The sequence below is a fragment of the Coregonus lavaretus genome, assembly GCF_964263955.1.
Source record: "Coregonus lavaretus genome assembly, chromosome: 29".
Lineage (NCBI taxonomy): Eukaryota > Metazoa > Chordata > Actinopteri > Salmoniformes > Salmonidae > Coregonus > Coregonus lavaretus.
In genome coordinates this window covers 38,741,456-38,757,106 of record NC_140016.1, presented here as the reverse complement: position 1 = coordinate 38,757,106, position 15,651 = coordinate 38,741,456, and the positions used below count along the sequence as shown (strand labels likewise).

General features: G+C 45.5%; 1 protein-coding gene across 1 annotated transcript; it reads left to right on the top strand.

Annotated features, from left to right (window-relative positions):
• Nucleotides 1–3,240: 3,240 nt before the first annotated feature.
• Nucleotides 3,241–15,159, top strand: LOC311104930 (heparan sulfate glucosamine 3-O-sulfotransferase 1-like). The gene is made up of 2 exons (XM_084146916.1): nucleotides 3,241–3,682; nucleotides 13,034–15,159. Exon 2 carries the CDS (start codon nucleotides 13,170–13,172, stop codon nucleotides 14,109–14,111), a length of 942 nt encoding a protein of 313 aa, XP_084003042.1. The 5' UTR covers nucleotides 3,241–3,682; nucleotides 13,034–13,169; the 3' UTR covers nucleotides 14,112–15,159.
• Nucleotides 15,160–15,651: the final 492 nt, after the last annotated feature.

Below are 15,651 nucleotides of genomic sequence, written 5' to 3'. Positions count from 1 at the left end.
AGGAGGGAGAAAGAGACGAGGAGAAAGAGACGAGCCTGGGGTGTGGAGGCACCTATACCATGATGGACTTGGGGAAAGGGGTGTATTTTGAGGGTGGGGAATGGTATGGATTGAGGGATGGTATGTGCTAGCTGGTGAAGGTAGAGATGGGGAGGATGTGTCCATTTGTCGCTGATGATAGACACACATCTTCCCTGTCTCCCCTTCTCTTGCAGGTCAGCAATATACACATACAGGACGTCACTCATGTAGAGAGATGTGGAGGATGTGTTCATCCGACGCCGAGGATAGACACATCTTCCCTGTCTCTTCTTCTTCTGCAGGGCAGCAATACCTCACTCATTCATGCTTCAGTACCAGCTGGTGAAGGGAGAGATGTGGAGGATGTGTTCATCCAACGCCGAGGATAGACACATCTTCCTTGGCTCTCCTTCCAGCAACTCAGAAAATATACACTAACCCTATCAACACCAGGTAGAATTCTCAGGTTTTGACCTCCTGTTGTTTACGTGTGTATCATTTGAGTATGACTATCCCTTTAATTACTATTGTCTCTTCCTACTTACACTGGGCTCACAAATAGTTAATAAAGCACAACAGTTCAAAATTCCGAAATCAAATACAGAAAACAATTAATCCTATCAACACCAGTGGGCTTCCCATGGGAAGGGGAAGCCAAACGTTCACCCAAATGTCTTTACCCAGCAAGTTAGCGTTTCCCAAACTCGGTCCTGGGGACCCCAAGGGGTGCACGTTTTGTTTTTTACCGTAGCACTACACAGCTGATTCAAATAATCAAAGCTTGATGATTAGTTCATCATTTGAATCAGTTGTGCAGTGCTAGTGCAAAAAAAAAGTTTGGGAAACACTGCTGTAAGCAGTCTATGGACAAAGTATGACAGCAGTCCATGCTTTGGTTTTGTTTACCTGGCCAGTTTCAAATGCAAACTTTTTTGCATTTGTGGCGCCAATCCAATGCATGTCAATAGTACCTAATATTAGCATTTTTTGCACTTCATGTCAGAAGATGTCTGTTTTTCTGTGCTTCATGTTTCCTATTCCAACTTGTAATAAACCAGATATATTTTTTATTTACTTCATCTGCAACTGCCCTTATTGGTCGTTTAAATACAGCATTTAATTGAGTATTTAAATGTAATTTGGGGATTAGATGGTTTATTGTATCCCCATATAAGGTCCGTGTGGCAGCCAGCATCTGGACTGGGGACCTAGGCGGGAACTCAGCTGAACCTTTGTGCCGTATGTGGGCCAGACCTGTGGGCCAGACCTTTTAGAATTAATCATTTTACAATGTGTGGGCCAGATCTGGGCCGCTTCTTTTTAATCTGATGGTGATGCAGTATGTGCGCCAGCTTTGGGCCGGGGACCCATGCGTATACTGGGCCAGAAAAACAAAGTATGTGGCCCACAACTGCGCCGGAGTAATTTTGCTAACTGGGCAGCTACTACCTTATCTGCACCACAGGTAACGTATTTGCATAGGGGCATACCCCTTGCTCTTTATTTTATATATTTTGGGCTCATTCATAAACATATAACTAAACAGTAAAATCAAAGTTATAGTATTTCCCCCTACTTCTGCTTGATACTCCCATTGCTTCCCATTCATTTCCATTCATTTCCACATAGCCTACATACTGTACAGTGCATGCATATTTGAGTTTGTGACTGAGCCTAGTCCTGTTCATTCCAATGAAGGAATGACTTCAGCTGTAGCCTACTCTATGCATTACAGAGATTCTGATTTTACAACAGTAAATAACAATCAAGTACATTCGCTCCGTTGAGCAATTTTGACCCTTTGCCCCACTTTGGCAATGGGTCCATCTACATAGTTTCTCACCAGATTGTTGCAGACATTCCCATGCTGAGAGAAAGGACACTCATGAGTGGCTCACAGGGAACTGTCACCATCTTTGCTAATTGGAGAAAATGTGTCTGTGTACAGTAACCCTGAACGACTTAATAATTGTATTGTTGTCTTTTTTGTTTCTGGATACAAATCAGAGAGTGAAAACGAAATGTGTCATTTTAACAGTGTGGCTCAGCATTGAGCACTGGCTGGCACACACGGTTAAACTCACCGTCAAAATAATGTACACAAGTTCTATTTGGATTTTCGAATGGTCGTGATTTTCAGAGGCAGGAGAAAGTACTGAATCAGAAAAATTGGTTTCTGGGAAGTTGCGATTGCCCACCTAGTGTCAACAGGTGTGATTATGCAGCCTGGTTTTGTACCCACAGTTACACTTGCACTATCATGGACCAAAGACATATGGAGATGGAAGAGGTCTCCTTCATTCACTGTCCATCATTTGTGGAAAGGCCTATATGTTTTTCTGTTTCATTGTAAGCCTTGATTGACCTACATGGCCAGACAACCCCTTGAGTTTGATCTTTCTTCACAAAGTGCAGAGATTTCATCTCAGTATTTGATTATAATATCACTCAAAACTGCTCCTCTGAAAGTTGATTGAATATGCTAAACATTTGGCGGTCTTGGTCTATAAAAACGTTCAATGTATATGATTGACATAAATCAAGCTGTCTTATAGGCTTGTGTGACATTATGACTTATGTAAACATTATAACTGTGACAACACTGGATATATCTGATTCATAACGTCTCAAAGTGTACACTAGCTGATAAACTAACTCTGTTTATCCAGCTTCAAGTGTTATTTGCCTGCACCTGTAACACAGTCACACACTGACAGATCAAACTTCATGATTTTGCTGCCCTACTTTGTCCGAAATTCACCCGAAAGATGTCAGAAATCAGAACGACATGTATGCCTACTTACTCATTATCATTTCCATAAACTTTATCTGTCATTACCTGCAGACTAATGCCTCGATTACACCGACAGTGTTTTGCATTTTGATACATCAAAAGTACATTCATTTCCAATGGAACGCTGCGTTTGCCTTGCAGCTTTGTGTTGCAGAGGCAGTTGCAGTGCGTTCTGTGTGGTTCATATGTTGGCTTTATCTAATTTATGCGTCAAACTGTATGCTTAGAGGGCTTGACAGAAATGGTAGCAGAAGGTGAATGTTGAACTTTTCTTGCACACAAATCCAAATGATACTGCGTAACATTTTGCGCAAATCAATGTTGGTGTGATCGAGGCGTGAGTCACAAAGGGGGAGTGGTCTCCAAAGTGTGTAATGTGGGCGTGTGAGCCAAGAGCCAGCTGAAACTCCAAAACAGGAGGAATCACAGGAGCTCGCAACACTAGAAGAAGAGGGACGTGTAAGTAAAGTTGATCACCGACACTGTCAAGCTGCAGCAGTATTTGCGATTTTTGATGAATCTGGAATAGATTTTCACACTGGTGGATCCCTGACTTCCCACTGGGCACAGATGTCAGTTAAATGTCATTTATTTTTATTTTACATTTGGTTGAGTTGTCAACTATTGTGAATTCAACTTGAAATCAACAAAACGTTTCACCATGTTATTGAATATAGGTCAAAAGTTAGGTTAAAAAAAGACGATATCTTTCCATGTTGATTCAAGATCATCGCATAGATTTTTGGGTTGAAAGACGTTGATTCAACCAGTTTTTGCACAGTGGGTTCATTTTTAAAGGACTCTCCCTCACCAAGAACATTGAAAAGGATTGCGCAATGAATTGTGGTTCATTTGACAAATACAAAGGTAAGATTTATATCGCATTCCAATGGTAGAACTGAAAGCTAAAAGGGCAGATGAGGAATGCTTTGTTATATTGCTCCAAACATGAGAGGCATGCTGACTATCTGTTTTGTAGGGGTTTGAACATGTAGAAAAATGGCATACCTATCTACATATGTTTGACACAGGCACGTGCACAGATAGGTGCCAACCCACTGGGCTCAGAGGTAAATTCAACATCTATTCCACGTTGGTCAACGTCATTTCAGTTGAAGCAACGTTGATTCAACCAGTGTGTGCCCAGTGGGAACTGCCCTTTTGGGTGGTGGTATAATTATACATTTTTTGTATACAGTTTTTGTTGTTGTTCTGAACCCACTGCCCCCAAGTCGTCGTTAAGTTCGCCACCCCCCTCCCCGTCCATTCGTCTGCCCTGTATGGCGATTGCGTGCGCGCTGCGCCGGTATCCAAACATGCATGGCTTGAAATGTGTTCACCGGTTGGCTGTGTGTACCAAGCTACCTAGCCACAGCAGCATAACATTTGATTAACACATGACAACACTTGATTTGCATCATCAATATTCAGTCTGGTTGGCTGATAGCCTACTCTACATGCAGCAGCACCAGTTATATCCTAATAGAATCATAGGTGTGGGAAGGGTGCAGGAGGGGCTGCAGCACCCCTGGTAAATTCACATAAATATGCCAAAGTTATACAATCACTGCTGTCTGTTGAGAAATAAATGAAATAATTCAGAATAGCCTACTACACCATGAGTAGACCTATAATTTAGCCACGGAGGATCAATAGGTTGTTTTTAAAAATAGCCTAGCTGTGGATTGTGTGGAGCCCAAGGTATGGCTAACAGTCAGGAATGCACAGCAAATCTGTCAGTGAACAGCATCCGGACAAACTGACCTTTTGCAATGTGTCAAATACAATCGCGGGAAAACACAGGTTGGAAAGCAAATGGCTCCTGCTGAAAAGTGAAGACTCTATTCTGTCTGCTGTAGGCTACCAAAATATTGGCTTCCCCAGTGATTTTACCCACACACCGCTACTGGAATCTGGAAAGCTTTTTTAGGACTAATTGGGTAGTGCATCATCAGTTCCTCTTGTCATGTTAGTCATTGCATACCTTAGAGAGCTATTTATAACTACAACTAAAGTTGTTTTATTTAGGTTTTTTAGCCGATAGATATTGTTGTAATTTTTGCATCACTCAAATATTACATGAATACACATTAGAAATGGCAAAATATAAACAACTGCAAGAAAATGAGCTTTAAAACTGCAACATTTCCTTTGCACCCCATGACAAAATGTGTAGAATTGCAGGAAATAAGGTTTAAACCTGCAAAATTCTCGCCACCAACAAGAGGGGTGTGAACAGTTTGTGTCATGAACAGTGCTTGTGCCCGTAGAAATAAAAATGGTGCGTGTGCGGGATATTCCCCAAACCTGGAAGGGAGGACCCGAGTGAAAAAGTTTTGGAACCCCTGTTAATATTGGTATTTATTAAGGATCCCTGGGGGTCCAGCAACATTAAGGCAGTTATATACAATTTAAAATATTACATGATATTACATTTCACAACACATTAAGTGTGATCCCTCAGGCCACTACTCTACTACAATACAAATCCATGTGTACATGTGTGTAGAGTGCGTGTCTTATGTGTATGTGTAAGCGTGTGTCTGTGTCTGTGCCTGTGTGTGTGTGTGTCTCTTCACAGTCCCCGCTGTTCCATAAGGAGTATTTTTATCTGTTTTAGCATATTTATCTGTTATAGACTATAAGCGCAGTAAAGGTTATAGGGCTAGTTAATTATTGCCTACTATAATATATTATCACTCAGTTTCCTTTCTTCTGCAGACTATTGCGCTTGCATTCTTATATATTATTTTTAGCAACTACACTAAGTACTTGATTGACACCCCGTTTACAGTGACCATACATCTAAAGAAACCTATAATATCTCAGGTTCCCCTTATTTATGTCTTTACATTTACCAGACGCTCTTATCCAGAGCGACTTACAGTTAGTGAATACATATCTTCTTTTTTTTACTGGCCCCCCATGGGAATCACATCCACAACCCTGGCGTTGCAAACGCCATGCTCTATCAACTGAGCTACATCCCTGCCGGCCATTCCCTCCCCTACCCTGGACGACGCTGGGCCAATTGTGCGCCGCCCATGAGTCTCCCGGTCGCGGCCGGCTGCGACAGAGCCTGGATTCGAACCAGGATCTCTAGTGGCACAGTTAACACTGCGATGCAGTGCCTTAGACCACTGCGCCACTCAGGAGACTTGAGTGTCTGTATGATGATTTGCCTCTGTAGAGACAATGTGCAATGCCTTAGGGTTAAATAGAGATTGGGAGAAACCAATTGATTTCTGTTTAACAAATCAAAGTAATATTGCAATTAAGCATCATGCACATCATACTACATCAGAGTAATTTACATAATTATTTAATCATGCAATACAATAGTTGGTTTCTATTTTATTAGCACTCTGGAAAGATACACTACATGACCAAAAGTATGTGGACACCTGCTCGTCGAACATCTCATTCCAAAATAATGGGCGTTAATATGGAGGTGGTCCCCCCTTTGCTGCTATAACAGCCTCCACTCTTCTGGGAAGTCTTTCCACTAGATGTTGGAACATTGCTGTGGGGAATTCCTTCCATTCAGTCACAAGAGCATTAGTGAGGTCAGGCACTGATGTTGGGCGATTTAGGCCTGGCTTGCAGTCGGCGTTCCAATTCATCCCAAAGGTGTTTGATGGAGTTGAGGTCAGGGCTCTGTGCAGGCCAGTCAAGTTCTTCCACACCGATCTCAACAAACCATTTCTGTATGGACCTCGCTTTGTGCACAGGGGCATCGTCATGCTGAAACAGGAAAGGGCCTTCCCCAAACTGTTGCCACAAAGTTGGAAGCACAGAATCGTCTAGAATGTCATTGTATGCTGTAGCGTTAGATTAAGGACCCTAGCCCGAACCATGAAAAACAGCCCCAGACCATTATTCCTCCTCCACCACACTTTACAGTTGGCACTAAGCACTGGGGCAGGTAGCGTTGTCCTGGCATCCGCCAAACCCAGATTCGTCCGTCGGACTGCCAGATGGTAAAGTGTGATTCATCACTCCAGAGAACGCGTTTCCACTGCTCCAGAGTTCAATGGCGGCAAGCTTTACACCACTCCAGCCGACACTTGGAATTGCGCATGGTAATCTTAGGCTTGTGTGTGGCTGCTCGGCCATGGAAACCCATTTCACGAAGCTCCCGACTAACAGTTATTGTGCTGACGTTGCTTCCAGAGGCAGTTTGGAACTCGGTAGTGAGTGTTGCATATCGAGGACAGACGATTTTTACGCACTACGCGCTTCAGCACTCGGCGGTCCCGTTCTGTGAGCTTGTGTGGCCTACCACTTCGCGGCTGAGCCGTTGTTGCTCCTAGACGTTTCCACTTCACAATAACAGCATTTACAGTTGACCGGGGCAACTCTAGTAGGGCAGACATTTTACAAATTGACTTGTTGGAAAGGTGGGATCCTATGACGGTGCCACGTTGAAATTCACTGAACTCTTCAGTAAGGCCATTCTACTACCAGTGTTAGGCTATGGAGATTGCATGGCTGTGTGCTCGATTTTATACACCTGTCAGCAACTTGTGTGGCTGAAATAGCCAAATCCACTAATTTGAAGGGGTGTCCACATACTTTTGTATATGTAGTGTATGTACACTGTGATGAGAGATTGACAGGTAGATGAGTTATGTCATCTATACATGACAACTGTTCAACAACTATAGAGCTCTGCGCAAACTAAAGAATTTACGCTTGCACGTAGCATACTAGATTGATTAACCAGGTGGCGAATCGCATCTCTGCATGTCTGGCAGACATATCAGTATGGATGACGGATCACCACCTCAAGCTGAACCCTGGCAAGACGGAGCTGCTCTTCCTCCCGGGGAAGGACTGCCCGTTCCATGATCTCGCCATCACGGTTGACAACTCCGCTGTGTCCTCCTCCCAGAGTGCGAAGAGCCTAGGCGTGACCCTGGACAACACCCTGTCGTTCTCCGCCAACATCAAGGCGGTGACCCGCTCCTGCAGGTTCATGCTCTACAACATTCGGAGAGTACGACCCTGCCTTACACAGGAAGCGGCACAGGTCCTAATCCAGGCACTTGTCATCTCCCGTCTGGACTACTGCAACTCGCTGTTGGCTGGCCTCCCTGCCTGTGCCATTAAACCCCTACAACTCATCCAGAATGCCGCAGCCCGTCTGGTGTTCAACCTTCCCAAGTTCTCTCACGTCACCCCCCTCCTCCGCACACTCCACTGGCTTCCAGTTGAAGCTCGCATCCGCTACAAGACCATGGTGCTTGCCTATGGAGCAGTGAGGGGAACGGCACCTCTGTACCTTCAGGCTCTGATCAGTCCCTACACCCAAACGAGGGCATTGCGTTCATCCACCTCTGGCCTGCTGGCTCCCCTTCCTCTGCGGAAGCATAGCTCCCGCTCAGCCCAGTCAAAACTGTTCGCTGCTCTGGCACCCCAATGGTGGAACAAGCTCCCTCACGACGCCAGGACAGCGGAGTCACTCACCACCTTCCGGAGACATTTGAAACCCCACCTCTTTAAGGAATACCTGGGATAGGATAAAGTGTTCCTTCTAACCCCCCCCCCCCCCCCCCCCCCCCCCCAAATTGTAAAGTGGTTATCCCACTGGCTATAGGGTGAACGCACCAATTTGCGAGTCGCTCTGGCTAAGAGCGTCTGCTAAATGACGTTAATGTGCCCTTGAGCAAGGCACTTAACCCTAATTGCTCCTGTAAGTCGCTCTGGATAAGAGCGTCTGCTAAATGACTAAAATGTAAATGTAAATGTAATTGATTTTGAGCTCTTGTAAACATGAATGAGGGCATACAATATACTGAGCCTGGGGGGATTGGTCTTATTTATTTACTTCAAAATCAAATCAAGAAGGTCATTCTGAGAGAGATACTTACTTACTTACTTATTTACATTTACATTTTCGTCATTTAGCAGACGCTCTTATCCAGAGCGACTTACAAATTGGTGCATTCACCTTATGATAGCCAGTGGGACAACCACTTTACAATATATATTATTTTTTGGGGGGGGGGGGAGTGGGGTAGGGGGAGGGTAGAAGGATTACTTTTATCCTATCCTAGGTATTCCTTAAAGAGGTGGGGTTTCAAGTGTCTCCGGAAGGTGGTGAGTGACTCCACTGTCCTACCATCGTGAGGGAGCTTGTTCCACCATTGGGGTGCCAGAGCAGCGAACAGTTTTGACTGGGCTGAGCGGGAACTGTGCTTCCGCAGAAGTAGGGGGGCCAGAAGGCCAGAGGTGGATGAACGCAATGCCTTGTTTGGGTGTAGGGACTGATCAGAGCCTGAAGTAAAGGAGGTGCCATTCCCCTCACAGCTCCGTAGGCAAGCACCATGGTCTTGTAGCAGATGCAGGCTTCTACTGGAAGCCAGTGGAGTGTGCGGAGGAGCGGGGTGACGTGAGAGAACTTGGGAAGGTTGAACACCAGACGGGCTGCAGCGTTCTGGATGAGTTGTAGGGGTTTAATGGCACAGGCAGGGAGCCCAGCCAACATAGAGTTGCAGTAATCCAGACGGGAGATGACAAGTGCCTGGATTAGGACCTGTGCCGCTTCCTGTATAAGGTAGGGTCGTACTCTGCGAATGTTGTAGAGCATGAACCTACAGGATCGGGTCACGACTTTGATGTTAGCGGAGAACGACAGGGTGTTGTCCAGGGTCACGCCAAGGTTCTTTGCACTCTGGGAGGAGGACACAACGGAGTTGTCAACCGTGATGGCGAGATCATGGAGCGGGCAGTCCTTCCCCGGGAGGAAGAGCAGCTCCGTCTTGCCGAGGTTCAGCTTGAGGTGGTGATCCGTCATCCACACTGATATGTCTGCCAGACATGCAGAGATGCGATTCACCACCTGGTTATCAGAAGGGGGAAAGGAGAAGATTAGTTGTGTGTCGTCTGCGTAGCAATGATAGGAGAGACCATGTGAGGATATGACAGAGCCAAGTGACTTGGTGTATAGAGAGAATAGGAGAGGGCCTAGAACTGAGCCCTGGGGGACACCAGTGGTGAGAGCACGTGGTGCGGAGACAGATTCTCGCCATGCCACCTGGTAGGAGCGACCTGTGAGGTAGGACGCAATCCAAGAGTGAGCCGCGCCGGAGATGCCCAACTCGGAGAGGGTGGAGAGGAGGATCTGATGGTTCACAGTATCAAAGGCAGCAGATAGGTCTAGAAGGATGAGAGCAGAGGAGAGAGAGTTAGCTTTAGCAGTGCGGAGACCTCCGTGACACAGAGAAGAGCAGTCTCAGTTGAATGACCAGTCTTGAAACCTGACTGCTTTGGATCAAGAAGGTCATTCTGAGAGAGATAGCAAGAGAGTTGGCTAAAGACGGCACGCTCAAGAGTTTTGGAGAGAAAAGAAAGAAGGGATATTGGTCTGTAGTTGTTGACATCGGAGGGATCGAGTGTAGGTTTTTTGAGAAGGGGTGCAACTCTTGCTCTCTTAAAGACGGAAGGGACATAGCCAGTGGTCAAGGATGAGTTGATGAGCGAGGTGAAGTAAGGGAGAAGGTCTCCGGAAATGGTCTGGAGAAGAGAGGAGGGTATAGGGTCAAGCTGGCAGGTTGTTGGGCGGCCGGCCGTCACAAGTCCAAGATTTCATCTGGAGAGAGAAGGGAGAAAGAAATCAAAGCATAGGGTAGGACAGTGTGAGCAGGACCAGCGGTGTCATTTGAATTAATAAATGAGGATCGGATGTCGTCAACCTTCTTTTCAAAATGGTTGACGAAGTCATCCACAGAGAGGGAGGAGGGAGGGGGAGGGGGAGGAGGATTCAGCAGGGAGGAGAAGGTGGCAAAGAGCTTCCTAGGGTTAGAAGCATAGGCTTGAAATTTAGAGTGGTAGAAAGTGGCTTTAGCAGCAGAAACAGAGGAAGAAAATGTAGAGAGGAGGGAGTGAAAAGATGACAGGTCGGCAGGGAGTCTAGTTTTCCTCCATTTCCGCTCGGCTGCCCGGAGCCCTGTTCTGTGAGCTCGCAATGAGTCGTCAAGCCACGGAGCAGGAGTGGAGGACCGAGCCGGCCGGGAGGATAGGGGACATAGAGAGTCAAAAGATGCAGAAAGGGAGGAGAGGAGGGTTGAGGAGGCAGCATTGGAGGGAGAAGGATTGAGCAGAGGGAAGTGATGATAGGATGGAAGAGAAGAGAGTAGCGGGAGAGAGAGAGCGAAGGTCGCAACGGTGCATTACCATCTGAGTAGGGGCAGAGTGAGTAGTGTTGGAGGAGAGCGAGAGAGAAAAGGATACAAAGTAGTGGTCGGAGACATGGAGGGGAGTTGCAGTGAGATTAGTAGAAGAACAGCATCTAGTAAAGATGAGGTCAAGCGTATTGCCTGCGACAGTGAGACAGTGAGAGGGTGAGGTCAAAAGAGGAGAGGAGTGGAAAGAAGGAAGCAGAGAGAAATGAGTCAAAGGTAGACATAGAGAGGTTCAAGTCACCCAGAACTGTGAGGGGTGAGCCATCCCCAGGAAAGGAACTTATCAAGGTGTCAAGCTCATTGATGAACTCTCCAAGGGAACCTGGAGGGCGATAAATGATAAGGATGTTAAGCTTGAATGGGCTAGTGACTGTGACAGCATGCAATTCAAATGAGGAGATAGACAGATGGGTCAGGGGAGAAAGAGACAATGTCCACTTGGGAGAGATGAGGATTCCTGTGCCACCGCCCCACTGACCAGATGCTCTCGGGGTATGCGAGAACACATGGTCAGACGAGGAGAGAGCAGTAGGAGTAGCAGTGTTTTCAGTGGTAATCCATGTTTCCGTCAGCGCCAAGAAGTCGATGGACTGGAGGGTAGCATAGGCTGAGATGAACTCTGCCTTGTTAGCTGCAGAACGGCAGTTCCAGAGGCTGCCGGAGACCTGGAACTCCACGTGGGTCGTGCGTGCAGGGACCACCAGGTTAGAGAGGCAGCAGCCACCCGGTGTGAGGCATTTGTATGGCCTGTGCGGAGAGGAGAGAACAGGGATAGACAGACACATAGTTGACAGGCTACAGAAAAGGCTACACTAGTGCAAAGGAGATCGGAATGAAATTAACTAAACATCTGGGGAAGTGAGGCCTCCCTCACTAACCTTTCACTGAAACACTCAAATACAACTCTTCCAACTTCCACTTTAGAAATTATAATTGTTGTAATCTACAGTAGTTCTATGTTTCCAGGAATAGACTAACTTAGTTTATTCAGCTAGCTAACTTGGTACAGTATTTTCTGTGAAAACCGCCCAGGGCACCGTATCCTATGACGCCATAGCTAACTAGCATGCTAGCATCCAATAACACACGGTTTAGCACCAATACTTGGTTCCAACAAACTACCAATGGATCATTCATGTCCGTGTCTAGTTCCTTTCATAACGCAGAAGTAATTAAACGTTGGCTAGCTCGCACAAAGTCAGTCATGCTAGCTACACAAGTGGACTACACATCTCGAATGTTCAGAAAGTGAAGCTTACGTTGCAAAATTCTCATTGACTAAAATGATACAGTACTGCTAGCTGGTAATGTTGGCTAGCTAGCAGTGGCTGCGGTGTTAACTGTTTGAAAATGTAGCTGGCTAGCTAACCTCGATAGTTTCTCTATACTACACATTTGTCTTTGATACCAAGACAACTATGTAGCTAGCTAACTTTACACTAATCAAATCGTTCCGTTGAAATGTATTTAGTTGCTACAGTACTGCTAGCTGGTAGAGTTGGCTAGCTAGCAGTGGCTGCGGTGTTGACTGCTAGCTGGTAAAGTTGGCTATAACTACCTACAATAACTACCTAGATAAACTATCTACAATACCTTCAATACCTACCTACAATAATTACAGGTACTCTTAAGCGTGAAATAACATTGGAAACAACTATCCACAGTTGCTAACAGTTATCAAATTACCAGTAGCTACTCGCTAGCTAGCTAGCTTTATTGGTCCAGGTAGTGGGTTAGCTAGCTAGCCTCGTGCTTCACCGGGCTCAGACGAATACACTACAATACTTAATTACAATAACTACCTACAATAACTACCTGGATAAACTACCTACAATACCTAACTACAATACCTACCTACAATCTAAATGCATGGTTTAAGCTTTACTCTACACATATAAAGAAGAAGCGAAGCTTACCTCCCCGCTTAGAGAAACACAACCTCACCCCATCACCTCCTCGCCTACCAACTAACACTTATCAGCTGCAGTGTCAAGTGTCATCTAATCACACCTCTGTTCTTTTTTCCTGGCAGTGTTGCTGTAATCAACAGAGAAGAGGCACCATTTTTCTTTCTCAATTGGACTGTCGTCCTCAGCTGCTCTTTCAATGTGGAATACCGTTTTGCTCCTTTCATCAGGCTGAAATCCACCAGGTTGAGGACTTCCCTCATGGCGGCCTTTTTCTTCGGGCTGCTCTTCTTAGCATTGCAGTCACCCCCTATCCCCTCCAGCACCGCGGAGAGGGGCAACGGTGACCGGGGACCCCCTCCGTCCTTCACCGCCTCTTCCCCCCTGGCCCATAACAACACCGGGGCCACTGGTCACCCCAACGGAACCTTCCAGCAGTTGCCCCACATCATCATCATCGGCGTGCGGAAGGGCGGCACGCGGGCGCTCATCGAGATGCTCAGCCTGCACAGCGCGGTGGCGGCAGCCGAGAACGAGGTGCATTTTTTCGACTGGGAGAGCCACTTCAAGAAGGGCATACCCTGGTATCTCAGCCAGATGCCCTTCTCCCTCTCCGACCAGCTGACCGTGGAGAAAACCCCTGCCTATTTCACCTCCAGCATGGTGCCCGAACGCATCCATCGCATGAAACCAGACATCAAGCTGATGCTCATTCTCCGGGACCCAACCGACCGGGTTCTGTCGGACTACACCCAGGTCTTCTACAACCATCTGCAGAAGCACAAGCGCTACCAGCCCATTGAGTCGGTGCTGGTGAAGGACGGGGAGATCAACCTAGGATACAAAGCACTCAACCGCAGCCTGTACCACCTGCACCTTCAGAACTGGCTACATTACTTCCCCCTAGAGAGCATCCACGTGGTGGATGGGGATAAGCTGATCAGGGACCCCTTCCCGGAGATGAAGAGAGTTGAGAAGTTCCTGAACCTAGAACCGCAGATAAACGCATCTAACTTCTACTTTAACAAGACTAAAGGGTTCTACTGCCTGAGGGACCACGGGCAAGAGCGTTGTTTACATAACTCTAAGGGCAGGGCGCACCCTCACGTGGCTCCCGCCATCCTCCACAAACTCTACCGATTCTTTCATGAACCCAATAGGAAGTTATTTGAGCTGGTGGGCCGAACATTCAACTGGAACTGAGTTGTTGTTTGGTTGTGTCTGTGCATAACAATACAGAGCCTGTTTCGGGCGTGTTTGTATTAACCACAGTTCTGACTCTCATGTCAAAGAGCTAATGCTGAAGCTAGTGTACAGAATATAAAAGATACAGTGCCCTCTGTAATTATTGTAACAGTGAAGCATTTTTTCTACTTTGGCTCTATACTTCAAAACTTTGGATTTAAAATCAAACAATGACTGAGAGGTTAAAGTGCAGACTGTCAGCTTTAATTTGAGTGTATTTCCATCCATATCGGGTGAACCATTTAGAAATTACAGCACTTTTTGTACGTAGTCCCTCCATTTTATGGGAGCAAAAGTATTGGGACAATCACATACTGTATGTGTATTAAAGTATTAAAAAGTTAAGTATTTGGTCCGATATTCATAGCACGCAATGATTACATCAAGCTTGTGATTCTACAAATTTGTTGGATGCATTTTCTGTTTGTTTTGGTTGTGTTTCAGATTATTTTGTTCCCAATAGAAATGAATGGCAATCAGAATGAGTTTTCCCCACAAAAGGGCTTTATTACAGACAGAAATACCCCCTCAGACGATCACCAAAGGTGAAGAAGCCGGATGTGGAGGTCCTGGGCTGGCGTGGTTACACATGGTCTGCGGATGTGACGCCGTGTGAACGTACTGCCAAATTCTCTAAAACGACGTTGGAGCCAACTTATGGTAGAAAAATGAACATTCAGTTCTTTGCTAACAGTTCTGGTGGACATTCCTGCAGTCAGCACTTGATACATCTGTGGCATTGTGTTGTGCGACAAAATCGCACATTTTAAAGTGGCCTTTCATTGTCCCCAGCACAAGGTGCACCTGTGTAATGATCATGCCGTTTAATCAGTTTCTTGATATGCCACACCTGTCAGGAGGATGGATTATCTTGGCGAAGGGGAAACGCTCACTAACAGTGATATGTATAAGCAAATTTGTTCACAAGATTTGAGAGAAATAAGCGTTTTGTGTGTATGGAAAATGTCAGGGATTATTTATTTCAGCTCATTAAACATTAGACCAACACTTTACATGTTGTGTTTATATTTTTGTTCAGTGTAGTTTTTTGGGGTATCTGTGCATTACTTCACAAAAAAAATTAAATCACAACTTTTACTCCAATACATTCCTAATGAAATATATACTTTTTACTCTCATATATTTTTCCTGACACCAAAATGTACTTGTTACATTTAGAATGTTCAGGCAGGACAGAATTATGGTCCAATTCACACCTACAGTGGGGAAAAAAAGGATTTAGTCAGCCACCAATTGTGCAAGTTCTCCCACTTAAAAAGATGAGAGAGGCCTGTAATTTTCATCATAGGTACACGTCAACTATGACAGACAAAATGAGAAAAAAAAAATCCAGAAAATCACATTGTAGGATTTTTTATGAATTTATTTGCAAATTATGGTGGAAAATAAGTATTTGGTCAATAACAAAAGTTTCTCAATACTTTGTTATATACCCTTTGTTGGCAATGACACAGGTCAAACGTTTTCTGTAAGTCTT

Coding starts and splice junctions, on each gene's coding strand:
- LOC311104930 (XM_084146916.1), top strand. CDS start 13,170: ATGGCGGCCTTTTTCTTCGGGCTGCTCTTCTTAGCATTGCAGTCACCC.